The 18896-nt window shown below is 37.5% G+C and overlaps 1 protein-coding gene across 4 annotated transcripts in view; it reads right to left on the bottom strand.

Moving 5' to 3' along the window:
* Nucleotides 1-18896, bottom strand: part of XPR1 (xenotropic and polytropic retrovirus receptor 1) — a 192023-nt gene that overhangs the window by 160036 nt on the left and 13091 nt on the right. For 3 of the 4 annotated variants that reach the window (XM_074222176.1, XM_074222173.1, XM_074222174.1), the window contains exon 2: nucleotides 4156-4207. In XM_074222176.1, the coding sequence (XP_074078277.1) occupies nucleotides 4156-4207 (52 nt within the window). Of the gene's footprint in view, nucleotides 1-4155; nucleotides 4208-5981; nucleotides 6032-6125; nucleotides 6462-18896 lie in introns of those variants that run through there. The other variant, XM_074222175.1, reaches the window with a different exon arrangement.

Here is an 18896-nt window from a genome sequence, read left to right as displayed (position 1 = left end):
TCAAAGTTCCTCTTATGCTCATTTTCAGTTCTTCAAAGTCAGGGGACTCACTGCCACATAGCATTATTATAAAATGTTAGTCTTAAAAAAAGGAGTCTTTCAAATGGTCAAAGGATATGCACAGGCAATTTACAGATGAGGAAATCAAAGCAATCCATAGTCATATGAAAAATTGTTCTAAATCATTACTGATTACAGAAATGCAAATTAAAGCATCTCTGAGGTACCACCTCACACCTCTCAGACTGGCCAATAGGACCAGAGAGGGATGTGGGTAACCTGGGACACTAATGCATTGTTGGTGGAGCTGTGAACTCATCCAACCTTTCTGGAAAGCAATTTGGAATTATGCCCAAAGGGCCTTAAAAACGTGCATAACCTTTGATCCAGCAATACCAATACTGGGTCTATACCCTGAAGAGATCATAAAAAAGGATAAAAACATCACTTGTACCAAAATATTCATAGCAGCCCTGTTTGTGGAGGCAAAGAATTAGAAATCAAGTGAATGTTCATCGATTGGGGAATGGCTGAACAAATTGTGGTATATGTATTTTTTGGAACACTACTGTTCTATTAGAACAAAGAGAGATGGTAATTCAGAGAAATCTGGAAGGATTTGCATGAACTGATGCTGAGTGAGATAAGAACCAGAAGAACATTATATACCCCAGCAGCAACAATGGGGTTATGATCAGCCTTAATGGACTTGTTCACTTCATCAGCGCAACAATCAGGGACAATTTTAGGGTATCTCCAATGGAAGAATACCATCTGTATCCAAAGAAAGAATTGTGGAGTTTAAACAAAAACCAAAGACTATTATCTTTAATTTTTTTGAAGTATCTTATTATACAATTTTGCTATCTCTTATATTTTATGGTTTCCTTAAGATTATGATTTTTCTTTCTCAACATATTCAGTTTGGATCAATGTATAGCACTGAAACAATGTAAAGACTATCAGACTGCTTTCTGTGCGGGGTAGAGGTAGGGTAGAGGTAGGGAAGTGAAATTGGAGGGAAATTGTAAAATTCAAAAAACAATAAAAAAAGATAAGTCTTTTTTTTCATGGTAAACTCACAATAAGTAAAATAGCTGTGCTATTCGGCCTATTTTCATTGTACTCAATGGTCTTGTCTATCCCAGAAATACATACTATTAGACAGGCTCCACTGTAGATCTATCCAAGTGCATAATGAACAATGAACAACAGACATTCTTTAACCACTTGGCTTTCCTGTGGACAAACAAGCCAAACTCCTTTAAATGACTACAGATGTCTTCCATGATGCTCTGCAATGTATTGTGATATGACAGAATCAACACAACTTTCACCACAAAAAGGTACCTCCTTCTTTATCACCTTCCTATTCAATAAACCACAATGGTGCTCAATGACTTCTAGGATCCAATATAAAATTCTTTACTGGTTTTCAAAACCCCTTCATAATGTGTCCACTTCCTATCTTTCAAGAACCATAATACTTATTTTCTCCCAACATCCAGCAGAAGGACAATACAGTGACATTGGTCTCCTGGTTGTTCCCCAGACAAGATGATCCATCTTCCAAATAGGTACAATATTCCCTAGTTGTCTCTTTGAGACATTCCCTCCTCAAACCTACCAGGCTTCCTCCAAGTCTCAGCTAAAACCCAGCTTCTACAAGAAGCCTTTCCTCAAATCTATAAAAAAGTATGACCCGCCTTCTATTCTCCATTTATCCTTTCTATGCCTATTTATATTTCCTGTTTTCATGTTATCATACCAATTGGATTGTGAATTTCTTGAGGAAAATAATTATTTTTGGCTTTCTTTTTATCAGTGATACTTAATAGTGCTTGGTACAAAGCAAGTATTTAATAAATGCTTGATGACTTGTTTTATGTTTGCTGTTTATTATTGCAGGGTCATTATACAAGGCTTTTTCTGTTATGCCATCTTCAAAGGATCCTGAATTAACTCATTTTAGAGGTGGAAGGTACTTTACTATATAAGAGCTTATAAGGTGAAGTTTTGTTCTACCAAGACAAATGCTTTCTCATAATCAAGAAAGAAGCAAAATATTATATCTTACATATAATTGAGATGGTAAAAAAAAAGTGGTCTACTATTGATTATCACTTGTAAAAAGTTTATTCCTTGCCAATGTCCTCATCAAAAATACCCACAATTTGTGAATTGTGATGCTCAATAAGATTCTGTTTAGATAGGAAAATCAGCTTTTAGGAAAGCAGGTCACTAGTTACTCATGGTCTGTTGGTCAACTTTTTTTGAGCTAGAGAATGAAGGAATATTTAAGATATAGGTAATCTGGTTTTTTTGATGGGTTTTTCTGTGGTACTGAATTTCATAAAGAGTTAAAGATTTACATATGTCATCTTGTATTCATTTAAAATTAGTGTCCTGTTAATACAGCATTTTAATTCATGCTTTCTGAATTATATAGATGTATTTATAAATTTTTTCATATAGATGTCATTTTCATTAATTCTTAGACTCTTTACATAATTAAATAAGTCAACTAATTTCCTTCTATTCCATACAATCAAAGGTTATTTTTTTTAATTTGTGTATAGTGTGCTTTAGATTATATTAATTTTTCTTCACTGCTGCAGTGTACTTTGCTTAATGGCACCAAAAAAATATGCATTTCTATTCCTTTTGAACCTGCTCAAAGATTTGGATTATATCTAGAGGTTTTTCTCTTTATGACAAGACAACATAGTATACAAAGCAAGTCACCAGAGGTCAAAGACAATAGGACAGTTCTTTATGATACTAGAAGACAAAAATTGTTTGGTAGACTTAGGATATTTTTATTGGAGAACTATTACCTTTATTTTATTTCTCCCTTTTTTTGTTCTGTGATCACAATTTTGGTAGAACTAAGATTTATGCCTGCATGTGTCCTACAACTTTAAATAAGGAAAATGGTTTCTGACAGGGAGTTTTTTCATGTGTTAACAGCCAGTATGTTACCTTGAGTGGCATTAAAAATGCATCTGTAGATAATAATTTTCTAAACATTTTTGAATAATTGGCACCTAAAAGTAATGAACTGTAAAGGTCCCTTTTAGTTTTCCCTTTTTATAGCAGATCCCATAACAGTACTAAGAGAAAAAGCCTTCTCCCTCAAGGGCAGTTAAAAATAGTTATTGAAGACAGTTCCTCCTTGTAGATAACACTTGAAGAAGAAAAGAGTCAACCATTCTAGTATCACTGTTTTCTCCCTTTCTGGGTCTCTCCAGTGCAGACAACACCAGAAATTCCTGTTGGATAATGAACTGTCCTTGGCCAAATTACTTAATGCTGTAGGCTTCATTTTCCCTTTAGCAAAATGATAAAAATCTTTCCAATTCTACAGCACACGATCCTTAATCAAAAATTCAACTTTCTTAAAAAAAGCTTAATGTGAAATTTTAAAAGATTCAAAAGGGACAATTCAATCATGAGTTTTCACCAACATTAGAAATCACCATCATTTTACCTCACAATTCCTGTCTAAACTTTAAACAACAGAAAAAGGAATGACTCATTAAACATAATTGGAAAAATAAGCACCACTGACATCAGAATGGACATTAGACACTAATTATAAAGTGTGATAAATGTATCCTGATGTTCCTATTGTCCCATACACTAAGACGTATAAATGGAAGATTGGGGGAGGAGGGGTGGAGAAGCAGCACGATTCTTAACAAAATGGAGCTAAGTAGCAGAAAATGAATAAGTTTAAGGTAAAGAAGGACAAAAGTATATAGATTAAAGGAGAACGACATAGAAAGAAACTCATGTTTAATTCTAATGTGATGTAAGTGCATTATCTGAGGAAGAAAAATTAAGCTATCCCTAATGATTCAGCTTCCCTCAGAGCACTGGCTTAGTCTAAGAGAAAACTGTACCAAATGATTTAGACATTATAAAATATAAAAAACATACAAAAATATAAAGCACATAGTACATGAATATAAGCACATTAATATAAACATATAAAACAAATACAAAAAATAATAGCACATATCAGGAGTCTTGTATTTGAGATTTTAGGCAACTGATAAAATCTTAATCTCAACCAAATTTTGCAATTTAAATTTTTTTAAATAGGGAATTACATTTACTGCTTATATAAAGTCAAGGTTATTGGTTCCTCACCTTCCATAGAAGGTGCCTGGTCCTGGGCTGAATACAGCATCTCCTTAAAAGCCTGTGTAGAAAAAAAAAAATGAAAACAAACATCAAGTCTTGGAAAAGTTTTATAAATAAAAGTATTTAAACTGAGATATATTAGTTTCTGACTCCAAATAATAACTTTACAAAAAACCCCAACAAATAAAACCAATGAGAATTCAAGTAGCCAAAAATAATTATAGTGTTGTTAGTGCATCAGAGAACCTGGGTTCAAGCCTCACCTGTCACTTTTTAACTATGTGACCTTGATAAAGTCACAACCTCTCTGTGCCTCAACCTCCTATTTGGTAAAATGAGAGAACTGGACTTGATGACTTCTGAGGCCCCTTCACATATTCACTTCACAAAATCCTTCTTTTAATACACAGTACAAGCACTACAATCTACTCTAAAGTCTTTCATGATGTGCCCTCTTTCCTGTATTGAATTACTTTGTGTTTATTCTATAACTCTGATGAATGAAGTGGTATGGAAGTGACTGTAGATTCTTAAAGACTATGTCAAAAGAACAGAAAGACTAAGAGCTGAAAAGGTTTTGAGCACAAGTGTGCTAAACTCAAAGAAATCTGTCAACCAGCTTGTCTGTAGGACAAAGAATTTTTTTTATCTACAACTCTACTAAGCTGGAGAAGTCTGTGATCTTCATCTTCATTATATCAACAAAATCACATATCCTTTAAATCCTTAAATTATGACTTATATGAGATAGGGCAGAATTATGGAATGTATAAATATCTGAATTCCCCAAAATTCAGTTATTATACAACATTTTTGGAAACCTTCATATCTGTTTGACAAATTTATATTAATAAATGAAATGTATCATAATACTGCAGGGCTTATTTGTACATTTTATTAGCATTACAAAGTTTGATTCAAAAAATCAAAGATATTTTCAAATCCTAATGCTATCAAATTATACTATAGGTTTTATGATTATGAGATTTTATGAGATCAACCAATATGCTTTAAACCAGTAGTTCTCAGATACTTTTGCTTGCTCACTACACAAGAAAATATATTATTCCACAGCCTGCCTCAAATTTCTCCCCACTCTAATCCTTCTTCCACTCTGCCAGTTATTTTCCCAAAGAGGTCAGAACATATCACCCTATTAAAATAACTCCTATGGGGTGGCTAGATTGCACAGTGGATAGAGCACCAGCCCTGGAGTCAGGAGTACCTGAATTCAAATCCAGCCTCAGACACTTAATAATTACCCAACTGTGTGGCCTTGGGCAAGCCACTTAACCCCATTGCCTTGCAAAAACTTTAAAAAAAAATGTAAAATAACTCCTATGGCTCCCTATTAACACCAAAATCAAACATAAATGCTTCTCCTTAGAATTTAAGGCTCTCCTAACCTCTCCAATCTTATACTTGACTGCCCTCCAGGTACTAACTACAATTACAGGTATTGGTTTTCTTAGTAATGACCTCTTCCATCTCAGTGCCTTTTCATTGGCTCATAGCTGTAATGTTTTCACACATCAACTCTGCCTCCTGAATTCATTCATTCCTTGGCTTTCTTCAAGACCATGCTCCACACCTTTCAGCAGAAAATCTTTCCCAGTCCTTTTCCCTCATCCTCTAGTCCTCACGGTCTGACCTCAAATATTAACTTCCTATTATACTGTAAATATTGTGTATGGATAGTATGACATGTTATCTTCCCCTTAAAAGTCTTGAACCACATTTTTGGGGCAGCTAGGCGATGCAGTGGATACAGCACCGGCCTTGGAGTCAGGAATACCTGGGCTCAAATCCAACCTCAGACACTTAATAATTACCTATCCGTGTGGCCTTGGGCAAGTCACTTAACCCCACGGCCTTGAAAAATCTAAAAAAAAAAGAACCACATTTTTTACTTGCTTTGTATCTCAAAAGTAATATCTAAAATATAGAAGACTCTTAATAAACACATGTTGACTGACTTTTGTATACAAATGTGACTTTCAGGGGTAACTTCCAATATTTGGAGCACATTTAAGTAAATCTGAGGATACACAGCCTTTAAGAACTGCTTTACCGAATTCCCTGGAATGGAGAAACAAAATATGAAAGAATAAATACAGCTATATGGCTATCACTTCCTCCTCAAACAAATCTCTTATCTTATTCTCTTCTATAATATTGTATTATTTAGGCAGAATCAGTCATTCTGAAATGTAAAGTTCTGTAAGATACTTTAAAAAAATAAATGTACTATCATTTTTCTCATTCCCAACTTAAAACCAGGATGGGGGCAGCTAGGTGGCACAGTGGATAGAGCACTGGCCCTGGAGTCAAGAGTACCTGAGTTCAAATGTGGCCTCAGATTACCTAGCCATGTGGCCTTGGGCAAGCCACTTAACCCCATTTGCAAAAAAAAAAAAAAAAAAAAAAAGGATGTTCAGAAAACTGGAAGAATTAGTATTTTATTGAACAATAATTCATAATATAATGAATTCAATCCCATGGCCTGATTGTTCTTTAGAGTTGCCTAAAAAAAGGAATATAAATTCTCTCTTAAAAGTATGTCTTTCATTTAACCAATAACTGTCCTAATTTCATATGTTCAAGCAAAGCACCTACAAAAGAACAAACTTTTTCCCTGTTATCTAACTCCTTAAAGTAATACACATACGGATTTCAAAATACTAAAAAAAAAAAAAAAAAAAAAAAAAAAGTGAGAACTATTACTTTAGTTTAGAACTTAAGCCAATATTATTCAATGCAAACGATTACTGCCTCTAACACATGCTGGTTCTGGATTCTAAAAACACTTAACCTCTAAGCACCCTAACACCATCAGCTCCATGTTGATAACATACCACTATCATTAAAAAAAAAAAAAAAAATTCAGGGGGTGGCTAGGTGTCGTAGTAGATAAAGCACTGGCCTTGGAGTCAGGAGTACCTGGGTTCAAATCCGGTCTCAGACACTTAATAATTACCTAGCTGTGTGGCCTTGGGCAAGCCACTTTAACTCCATTTGACTTGCAAAAATCTAAAAAAAAAAAAAAAAAAAAAAATTCAACACACTCCCCCAGTATGTTTATTTATTCCTGAATAACACATATAGACTACGGTGCATGTACATGTACTTTGAAATTCCCTCCTCAGTGGCTCTGGAATCCCTCCTTCTCTTAGATTAGAGGGGGGGGGGTGGATTGCCAGCAGATGACTCTTCTAGATCCTCCATTTAAGGAGAGGGCCCAGGGAAGTCACTTCATCTCATTTACCACCCAAATGCAGGATTTTTATCATGCCCACAGCAACTCTCACTTCATCTCATTTCCCACCCAACTGCAGGATTTTATCATGCCCACAGCAACTCTCCCCCCCCTCCCCAACCTTCCCTGCCCCACCAGTTTACAGTCCTGCTTATTCAGCTTCTTTTATGTTTTCTCCACAAGGACTGGAAGCTCCCTTGAAGGCAGAGGCTGTCTTCTGCCCTTACATGTATCTCCAGGGTCTGGCACATAATAAATGAATATTGACTATTGACTGACTTTGTACTAATATGTATTCTAAAACTTTAAAAGAGAAATTTTAATATCATGAAATAATGATTTATCCTAGAGTCACTGAGAAGTCCCTGAAATGTACAAGTATACTAATTTGAGGGGGAGGGAGGATGACATGGCTGAACCTTTTAAGAAAGTCTTTTAGAAGGTAAGTGGAACATGAGATGAAATGGGGAGAGACTTGAGAAGTGCTAGGTGGCCTTAAGTCAGTAAGTTCTAAACTACAATTATGTCTCTGCAAGTCACTTAGCCTGTCTGCTTCAGTTTTCTCAACCATAACAGGGAAGGTAATATCACCTACTTTGCAGGTTTGCTGTGAAGATCAGATGAGATATTTGTTATTTTAAAAGGCCCTTAAGGAAAGTCCCACATATTCCAAAATATTCATAGCAGTTCTTTTTGCGGTGGCAAAGAGTTGGAAATTGAGGGATGCCCATCAATTGGGGCATGAGTAAACAAGTTATGGTACATGAATACTGTGGAATATTACAGTTCTATAAGAAAGCATGAGTATTCAAACTCTGGAGAAGCATGGAACAAATTACAGGAACTGATGCTGAGCAAAGGGAGCAGAACCAAGAGAACATTGTACATGTTAACAACAACATTGTGAGTTGATCAACCTGGATGGAAGCAGCTCCTCTCCAAGAGCTAGGATACCCTAGGAGACTTGGTATAGACAATGCTATCCATAGCCAGAGAAAGAATTACAAAAGAAAACAAAAAACCCTTACAGAATCTGAATGAACAATACATTCACTTTTTTTTTTAGGTTTTTGCAAGGCAAATGGAGTTAAATGGCTTGCCCAAGGCCACACAGCTAGGTAATTATTAAGTGTCTGAGACCAGATTTGAACCCAGGTACACCTGACTCCAGGGCTGGTGCTTTATCCACTACACCACCTAGCTGCCCACATTCAATTTTTAAAATTTTTACTCTTATATTTTTCTTTCTGATCTCATTTCCTTTCCTTTAATCCCAATTTCTCATGTAGAAAATGACTAATTTGAAAACATGCTAAATACAAATGTGTATGTACAATATTCACCAGACTGCTGCTGAGGGAAGGGGGTGGGAAGGGAAGGTGGAAAGAAATTATGTAATTTAAGAATATGCATATGCATGTGAATGAATGTTGAAAAACTTTCATAACATGTAATTGGAAAAATAAAATATCAATTGAAAAAACAAAAACAAAAAAGACCCTTAGCCCACAGCAGGAGATGTAAACATGTATTCCTTTTCCTTCTCTTTTCTCCTTTCTCTTTGCTCCCCTCCCCCATTCAATTGCAAAACTCAGGCTAGAGGTGACTGAAGACCTGAACTACAGCAATGGCCATGTGAGAAGAGAAAAGGAGAAGGGCATGAGAGCTGCTAAAGACAGAGAAAGAACAAGATTTGGCAAATAAATAGAAATGGGAATTAAGTAAGAAGGAGAAATCTTAGATGACACCTGAGTGGCCAGAAGTATGGCAGGTCCCTTAAAAGAAACAAGGCAGACCCAGGGCGGCTAGGTGGTGTAGTGGATAGAACACTGGTCCTGGAGTCAGGAGTACCTGAGTTCAAATCCGGCCTCAGACACTTAATAATTACCTAGCTGTGTGGCCTTGGGCAAGCCACTTAACCCCTAACCTAAAAAAAAAATGCTAAGGACTGTGATGAGATGAAGTTACCAATGATCAATGATCAATCCCAAAGAATGGGGGAACTTGCACAGTGGAGGTTAAGGAGTAAAGTAAAGGTATCTTGAAGGATTGAAGATGTGGTATATAAGAGAAACTCCCACTCCTGGTTATCACTGGGAGGGATGGGTATGAACCTCATCTTCTGCTACTGATTCCACACCCCCTAGGAGTCAAGCCATAACACTGTCTCCTCTGTCTCTGGCAATTCTCCAAGTGCAGCTTTGAACACGCACTGGCTGTAGCCCTTTGTAGGCAGCCTTCTAATCAACTCATAGCAGAGAAGATGCAGCATCAGAGTTGGGAAAGAGCATATCCTCAGCTGAGGATGCTCATATGATCTAGTCCCTATCTATGCCTAGTCCTCTTCTTTCTAAAACCACTGGACTCAATCAGTAATTAATGAGTTAAATTTTCAAGTTCCATATTGCTAAATAAATAAAAACTAGGAAAAAAAAAAAGAACCTTACCTTTACAACCCTAAATAGCGATTTAAAAACACAATTTGAGACTTGTGCACATTTTAAAATATAAACATATTCTATTCAAAGTCAGAATGGCCTTTAAAAATTCAAGGACTTTATAGGAAAAACTGACCTACATTTCAACAGGTCTGAGAGATCTACAACTGTAAAAATTTTCAAGAAAGCAAGAAGTGCATTGTTTTTATTTCAATGCCACTTTATTGTACCTGACTTTATTATAAACATCTAAAGTTAATGGTGACCATATTCTCATTCCACTAGATAAGTAACAAAATTAATTTTAAAATTGTCTGGGTTTTATGCCAATGTATTTCATTTTCAGTAGGAGATAAGAGCACCAGACCTAAAGTCAGGAAATCTCATCTTCCTCAGTTCAAATTTGATCTCAAATACTTAATAGCCATGTGACAAAAATCATTTAAACCTGTTTACCTCAGTTTCCTCATCTTTAAAAAGCATTAGATAAGCAAATGGCAAACTGCATCAGTTGTCTTTGCCAAGAAAATCTCAAATGGGGTCATGAAGAGTAGGACATGAGCTAAGAGTATGTTCTAACTCCCTCTATATTTCTGGGGGTTTTGTCTGACTCCTTGTAACCCTGTGAACTAGACATAGCATCCCAGAACTGCCCAGGGGGTTTTCTTTACAAAGGTACTAGAGTGGTCCTTCTCCAGGGATCAAGGCACACACAGCTTAGGTGACTGGTCCAAGGTGTCTGAGATGGGATATGAACCCAGGTCTTCTGGCTCCAGGCTTAGAGCTCCAGCCAATGAGCAACCCCTAGGCTCTGCTTCAAGGTGCCAATGATACAAATCAAGTGAGATAACATCTATAACGCATCTGGCTCAGAGCCTGGCAAATATTAGGAGCAACATAAATGCTCATTCCCTTCCCCTCAATAGAAAAGATAAAGGCATGTAAACACACACACACACACACACACACACACACACACACACAGACATATACAAATATATAGGCATATGTCAAGATCTATACATAGTTACTTAAACTGTTTAGTCACTGCAGTCATGTTCAACTCTTCACTAGTTCATTTTCTTGGTAAACATACTGGAATGGTTTGCAATTTCCTTCTCCAGCTCACTTTAGAGACGAGGAAACTTAGGCAAACTGGGTCATACATACTGAGTATCTGAGACTGGATTTGAACTCATGAACATAAGTCTTCTTGATCCCAAACCTAACGTATACAATGAACCACTTATCTACTTAGATACAATACATATATACATCCATACTCAGATACACTTCCATACACATAAATACAATGTACATACATACATACACAGTAAATAATACAAAGTACCTTGGGGAATAAGGTCACCAACAGTTGGGAAAACCAAGAAAGCTCTTGCCAAAAAAAAGGGGGCACTTCAGTCACTAATGTGACTGATGCTGAGTGAAACACTTCTTTCTGTGCCTCAACTTCCTCATCTGTAAAATGAGAGGGCTGCCTTAAATGGTTTCTAAAGATCCTTTTCCCATTCTAAATCCTATGCTCCTAAATCAATTGCCTTGTTTCTACACTTCCCTATCAATTAAATGGAGGCAAAAAGCCCAGCTTTGTTTCCTAACAGAAAGAGAGAGGATGGATTAGGGTTGAACAGCAGACAGGCTTTGAAAAGCTTAGCTCTGGACACAAAGAGAGCTTGGCTTTTTTTGATGAATTTACAAAGCATACTGCTCTAACTAGTCCTTAGGGACCCAGGTCAAAGCCCTCAGGAGTCTACAGAGACCATCCAAGGGCAAGTGGCCTAAGAGAAGAGAAATAAAGTACAACAGCCCAGTCTCCAGCTAGAATACACTCCTTCCTTCCCTGGAATTTCCCACACTTTAAAGACCCACTCCAGTGTCAGCGCTTCCACAGTTAACAAATGACGGGTCAATATTTGTTTATATAGCATCTGCCATGTCAGGCACTACACTAAGTCCTTTTTTGGTTTTTAAAACAATACACTGTCTTTTCTGATCCTCCTAATAACCCTGGGAGGGAGATGCTAGTATACTGTCCCCAATTTATAGTTGAGAAAAGCTGAGAAAGCCAGGAATAAGTGACTTGCCCAGGGTCATGCAGCTCCTGAGATCCAGCTTATTCCAGACCCAGTCCTCAATCCAGAGATTTTCAGCTGCCAGCATAGCACTTTGTTTCCCACCTCACTCCACCAATATTTCTCAAATAAATAAAAAGGGGCCAATAACATATTGTGCTTTTCTCAGATTTCATGGATTCCATTCATTTTGACCAACATTTAAGAACATGGTATCACCTCCCTGATGGCAGGTCTTCTTTGGAAACAAAGGACAAACATCATCACCATCATCATAATCATTTTCAAGGTATCATTCCCAGCACTGACAGAGAGGCACAGACCTTACTTTCAAATAGTTTATAAACTCATAATGGGAAAGAAAAGCATACAATGAATCAATGTGTTAAATGAAAAGTAAAAAGTTCATTTTTGGAACATCAGAAAAAGACTTTTCATGAATGGAATTACAGGTTGTATCTTAAGAAAAGGCAGCACTTCCACAGACAGAGGTGAGAGGGTAGGAAAAATAGAGAAAATCCTTTCTAGAAAGAGGGAAAATAAGAGCAAAAGGCATGAAGTAAATAGAAAGGAAGAAAATCAAGAGTTTTTTTTTTAAAATCCAGTGTAACTGGAACTAAGACTGAATGATAGGAAATAAATAATAAGATATAGTTAGGCACATAACCTAAAGCCAAGCTATAAAGACCCTTTAACACTCAGATTAATAACCAAGTTCATTTTTAATTTGATAAGTAATAGGGAGTCCCTACAGACTAAATAGAGGAGTGATACAATCGCAAAGCTGTGTCAGTGCCAAGGATACAAAGAAGAGGATGTAAACTGAAAGCAGAAATGCCAGGGGAGATTATTCTAGATAGCGCAGGTAAAAAGAGATGAAGCCCCCAACAGAAGTGGCTTTGGGTAAGATTTGAAAGGGACACTAAGCATAAGAAATACTGTGGAAATAGAAGCAATAGGATTTAACAACCAATTAAATTTGGATAATAAGGAAAAAAAGAAGAATCCAAGATGATGTCTGAGAAACAGAGAAGTTAAATACAGAAGTCTGTTTGGAGAAATAATGAGAGGTTTACTTGTGAACACTTTGGATTGAGATGATAGCAAGGGAGACCAGATGGAGATCCACCCAATAAGTTACAAGTAAGAGACTGGAGACTAGCAAGGGGTTGAACATCAACAAAGAGATGATAATAGAAGTCATGGGGAATGGATGAGGTACTCAAGGAAGGAGGTCAAGGACAAATAACTTCGTGGAAAAATCTTTTTATACTTTCCTGGGAACTGGGACAAATGTTGCAAAAAGCACAAAAGTTTAAATCAAGGGAAGCTGCTAAGTTATCTAGTATATTGTCTGTCTTGGTTTAAATATATAAAATAATAACAGTGCACATTCCAAGCACTGTTATTACATGGACTATCCTCATCTCAGACTAGGTGGGGTAAAGAGAGATGGACATGCTATTATAGTTCTCTCCTTAATATTTCCTAATATAGTTCAAAGGGTGCTATATTCAATGAACATGCTAAGCTTCTCACAACACTCCCACTGCCCTTAAAACTGTCAGAAGAATAATGGTCCCAGGAGTTTGTAATGAGCATCCATAAGAGTCAGTAATCCCCCATGGAGACAATGGGTCCTAGAATGGAACCCTATAAATCATCCCTAGAAGCAGCATTCCTAGACAATCCCCTCAATTAGTACCACAAGCTTTCAAAGCTATCTATCAGAAATTCATATGCAGACAAGGTAACTAGAAGAGGGTTCTCCCCAACAAGTTCACAAGAATAGAAAGCATAACAGAATAGCAAGAACAATAAACTAAGGAGTTGGTTCTGGCTCTTTTAGTAAACTCCCTACATGACTTTAGGCAAGTCATTCAACTTTACTGGACTTCCATTATGTAAGGGGAAAAAAAAAGGTGGTATTCAAACTAGACAATATTGAAGGTCCCTGCCTGCTCTAAAATTACATGATTCACATTTTACCAGCTAGTGTCTTTCAGCCTGAGAGCTTTGAAATTACTGATTGTTACCATTGTACACAGTGAAAGCTCAACTAGATGGATGCTGTGGGAATCCTTGGCCTTTAGGATGTAAGTCTCTCCTATAACATCGAAGTACTGTGGCTTTCCAGTAATGCTAGGTAGAACACAATATGACCAAAACAAAATTCACCCTCCCAATCCACCCCTCTTCCAAACTTTCCTTTATTTTTGGGAAAAACTACTATTCTTTTAGGCTGGTGATTTTTTTGGCAACAACTTTGTTACAACACAGTATAGCTGAACCTGTCATGAAGTATGAAGAAAGGCTATATGGTTTTCTCAAAATAACACTGTAAAGCAAAAGGAACCAGGAGTTGAATCTAGGCATTCTGAGTCTTTCCATACCAATCTTCCTCATTCCCACTTTCAGCACATGACTCCCTTCTTCAGAAAATTACAGTGGTCAAAATTTGTGGCTGGTAAGCTTTTCCATAATCTGACTTCAATGAACACACTCAACTCTACACACTAACCTAATTTTTGCCACTTTATTCTTCCTGCTTTCTCAGCACCTAGTTTAACTAAGTTAATCCTTCCCTTATTTCTTTCAATAAATCTAATTGCCCCTCTCTGAATCTTACTGGTGTGCTCTGGAATCTGAATGATCAAATTTGGTATTACATACTTAGCTACCTACCCCATCCTATATCCTACAAATAAATAAAAGGAAAATAAATACAAAGTTATTAAATACAAAGTAGTTTTTAGATGGAAGGTATTAGCAAACAGAAGAATTGGGAATGATTTCATTTATATTTTACAAAGCGATATCTGAGCAGAATTTTGAATAAAGAGATTCCATGAGGTGGTAGAGCAGACAGACCACAGCCAAGACAACCAGGAATGTGAGGAACAGAGAATGAGAGTCAGTTTGGCCAGATTTTTTCCCAACAAAGTTGGAAGATAATTTGGGCCCAGACAATAAAGGGCTTTAAAAGTTAAACAGAGGGGCAGCTAGGTGGCATGGTGGATAGAGCACTGGCCCTGGAGTCAGGAGTACCTGAGTTCAAATCTGACCTTAGACACTTAACAATTGCCTAGCTGGGTGACCTTGGGCAAGTCACTGAACCCCATTGCCATAAATAAAATAATAATAATAATGATGATGATGATGATGATAAGTTAAACAGAGAAATTTCTTTTATCCCAAGGAAAATAGGGAGTCAATGGAACTGACTGAGTAGGGGAATGGTCATGTTCTGTTCTGTGTATAAGGAAAATAACAGAAGTGTGCAGGACATAGAGTGATGAGAACTGAGACAAGGAAACCAATTAGGAAGCTTAGAGAAATAGTGAAGAACTGAAGTAAGCTGGTGACTGTGACAGAGAAAGGATCAGATGCAGAATAAGCTGTGGAGGAAAGAAGCAAAAAGTTTAATAAAAATATGAGGAAGAATGAGGAGGGGAGGAGAACATCAAGCTTTTAAATCTGGAAGCCTGAAAGAATAGCAGTTCCTTCCACAAGAAAAGGAAATTTTGGAAGAGGAATAGATTGGGAGGACAAATTTTGTTTGGTCATGCTGAGTTTGTTGTAGGTATCTCTGGAACATCTAGTTTGAAATGTTCAACATGCTATTGTAGATCTAAAACTCTAGTGAGACACTGGCATAGGTGTGTGTCTGTGTGTCTGTCTGTCTAGATATCTGGGGGTCAACCGCATTAAATAATGACTAAATGTGGAAGCTGATGAAGTCATCAAGAAAGAAGAGAAGGGGCAGCTAGGTGGCGCAGTGGATAAAGCACCAGTCCTGGAGTTAGGAGTACCTGGGTTCAAATCTGGTCTCAGACACTTAATAATTACCTAGCTGTGTGGCCTTGGGCAAGCCACTTAACCCCATTTGCCTTACAAAAACATAAAAAAACACCCCCCCAAAAAAAAAACAAGAAGAGAAGAGGATCTAGAACCCAGAAAAGGGCTGTGAGGAATATTCATAGAGTATTATATAAACGTTAAGTCACAAACAAAAGAGACTAAGAAGCAGGAAGATGGGAATGAGGAGAACAGGAGAAGAAGGTGGTCTCACGAATCAAATGCAGAAGTTAGGGAAGAAAGGATGAGGACTAAGTCCATCAATTCAGAGATTGTTGGTACCTGGAGAGAGCAGTTTCCACTGGGAAAAAATGAAGTCAGACTGAAAAGGATGATGGAATGAGAAAGTTGAGGTGATTAATATAAAAAATATTTTCCTAATAAGTATATGAGACAAAAGAACAATAGCTTGAAGGGACAGTACAGTCTAGTTTATGCATGCTGAAAAGCAGCAGATAAGAAACCAAGAGGGAGATTTTGAAAATCTGAGAAAAAGATGGCAAATGTAGTGCGCTGGAAAAGAGAAGAGATATTACATAGTATCATGGAAAGGAGCTTTATAAATTCTTACTGATTGACTCATTGATGATATGTTTGCATTTGATTCAATAAGCAAACCAGAAGAGATTATTGAGAACAGCATGGCACAAGTTATGCTTTGAGAAAGCCCAAATTATTAGCATAATACAGGACATTGTAAGCTGCAGAGAGGCTGGAGGCAGAAAACTAAGACAGGAGATCAATACTGTAATCAGCAAGGTACAATAGAGAGAAAACTGGATTTGAAGTCAAAGGACTTGGTTTCTAATTGTGGCTTGTGTGACCTTAAGCTTAGGAAAGCCCTTCAAAGGGGAGGTTTCCTCACTAGTAAATGAGAGGACTGGACTAAATGATCTCTAATAGTCCTTCCAGACCTAGAAATATGATGACAATGAGCTTTGTCCTTCATTCTCAAAGAAGACAACGACATCAGGAAGGTGATGCATGAGAAGCATGTAATTGGATTTGAGTGAGGGGCTGGGCTGAGTCACCAACCTCACTTTCTCTTCTAGAGCCATCTGGGTCCAGTGACCAGATATGAATCAGGATGACTGAAAATGACCTTGGCTGAGAGACATTCAGAGTTAAGTGACTTGCTCAAGGTCGCACTGCTAGTAAGTGTCAAGTATCTGAGGCGGATTTGAACTCGAGTCCTTCTGACTCCAGGGTCAATGCTCTAACCACTGTGAAATCTAGCTGCCCCACCTAGAAATATGATCCTAATGTAGATGTTATCAGTCAGAATTCACGAACAAAAAGGAAAAGGACAAGACAAGACATGCAAAAAATCCAGCATCCTCTCAACCTAACCAGAATCTGTCCTTTGTCACCTATATTGCTCTGGGTCCAGAGGCAGGAAAGAAGTTCCCTAAGAAAGCCCCAATGTGATTGGAAATCCATTGTGAGGAATCTTGGAAGTTACAAAAGGAACAACAGAGAGTACTGGAAGATAGATCAAAACATCTCAAGAACTCTTAAGTCCCTAGGTACTATGGCCTGAGTAGCCACAAACCTTTTTGTGTCATGGGACACCTTTGACAGTCTAAGGGACCGTTTTCTCAGAATAATGGTCAGCTGCCTAAACAATCACAATTTTAGGAAACGCTAAATTTCAGTTAAAGAGTAGTGCAGGGGAGGCTAGGTGGCACAGTGGATAGAGCACTGGCCCTGGAATCAGGAGTACCTGAGTTCAAATCCGGCCTCAAACACTTAATAATTACCTAGCTGTGTGGCCTTGGGCAAGACATTTAACCCCATTGCCCTACAAAAACTTAAAAAAAAAGAAGTGCAAATGAAGATGTAGCTTCCCCATCCAATTTCATAAAAATCAAGGAGTCAATAGATTTCTCAGGGGTTCTATAAATTCTATCTTAAGAACTCTTGAAGATCTAGCACTCTGAAACTCAAAGATCTAAGGAGAATTAACTCCTGGTTCAGTGTTGGAACCCAGGATCCCTGGGCAGAAATCATGCAGGAAAGAATACCATGCTGAAAAGTGCAATAAAAGAGGGGCAAAGTCTGGCTCTGGTATAAAGAACAACCAAGAAACTAAGATTAGACAGATGAATAAACCAATGAAAATACCAACCAATACAAATAAATGTAGCAGATACAGAGAAACTAAAAAAATGGACTTTCCACAAAAAGTGCATAAATACCTGGAAAAATATGATGCAAGAAATTTGAAATTTGAAAAATGAATTAAAGGATCTGAAGCAAACAATTGGAAGAGGAATAAGCTTAGAAAGCAGTAAATCTTTTCCAAGTAACAGTAAAGTCTCTAGAAATTAAAGCAGACCAAGGGTGGCTAGGTGGCATAGTGGATAAAGCACTGGCCCTGGAGTCAGGAGTACCTGGGTTCAAATCTGGCCTCAGACACTTAATAATTACCTAGCTGTGTGGCCTTGGGCAAGCCACTTAACCCCATTTGTCTTGAAAAAACCTAAAAAAAAAAAGAAAAAAAGAAAATGAAAAGAAATTAAAGCAGACCAAAGTAAAAGCAATAACTCCTTGAAACAGCAAAGAAACATTAAAAGAAAACCAAAAGACTGGAAAAATATTTTAAAAAGTCAAGAGAGCTTGATATTAATTGACTAGGATAACAGGTCTAGGAGAGATTACTGAAGAATCAGTGGACTCCCTAAAAGCCATTGCTTTTAAATGCCTGTACCTGAGGCAGAGCCAAAAGAGCAGCATAGCACAAATGAGGACAGTAGGGTCTCTACTCAGTCTCCAAGGGCAGTGCAGACTTAGAAACAGACCTAGATAGACAGAGACAATGTCCCAGACTGAATCTTGGTGAGGAAATCCAAGAAAAAGTCACCATGGGTCATCTGTCCAGACCAAGTTGGCAGAAAGCCAGAGACTGAGGGCTATAGAACCTACGGACAAATCTAGCCAGGAGCCCTACGCTGCTCTGAGCACTCCAGAGCCCAAGGAGAGGCTGCCAACCCAGGCAAGAGGAAGGCCCAGCGCCATACATAAGTATAGGGTGTGGAACGAGTACCAAATCCCAGGCTCAGATGCTTCTGGGTAAGCAGTCTTCAGGCCTAGACTATGGAC

This window comes from Macrotis lagotis, chromosome 2 (genome assembly GCF_037893015.1).
Source record: "Macrotis lagotis isolate mMagLag1 chromosome 2, bilby.v1.9.chrom.fasta, whole genome shotgun sequence".
Classification (NCBI taxonomy): Eukaryota; Metazoa; Chordata; class Mammalia; order Peramelemorphia; family Peramelidae; genus Macrotis; species Macrotis lagotis.
Note: the sequence above shows the minus strand (reverse complement) of the source record. Positions and strands in the feature narration are given on the sequence as shown.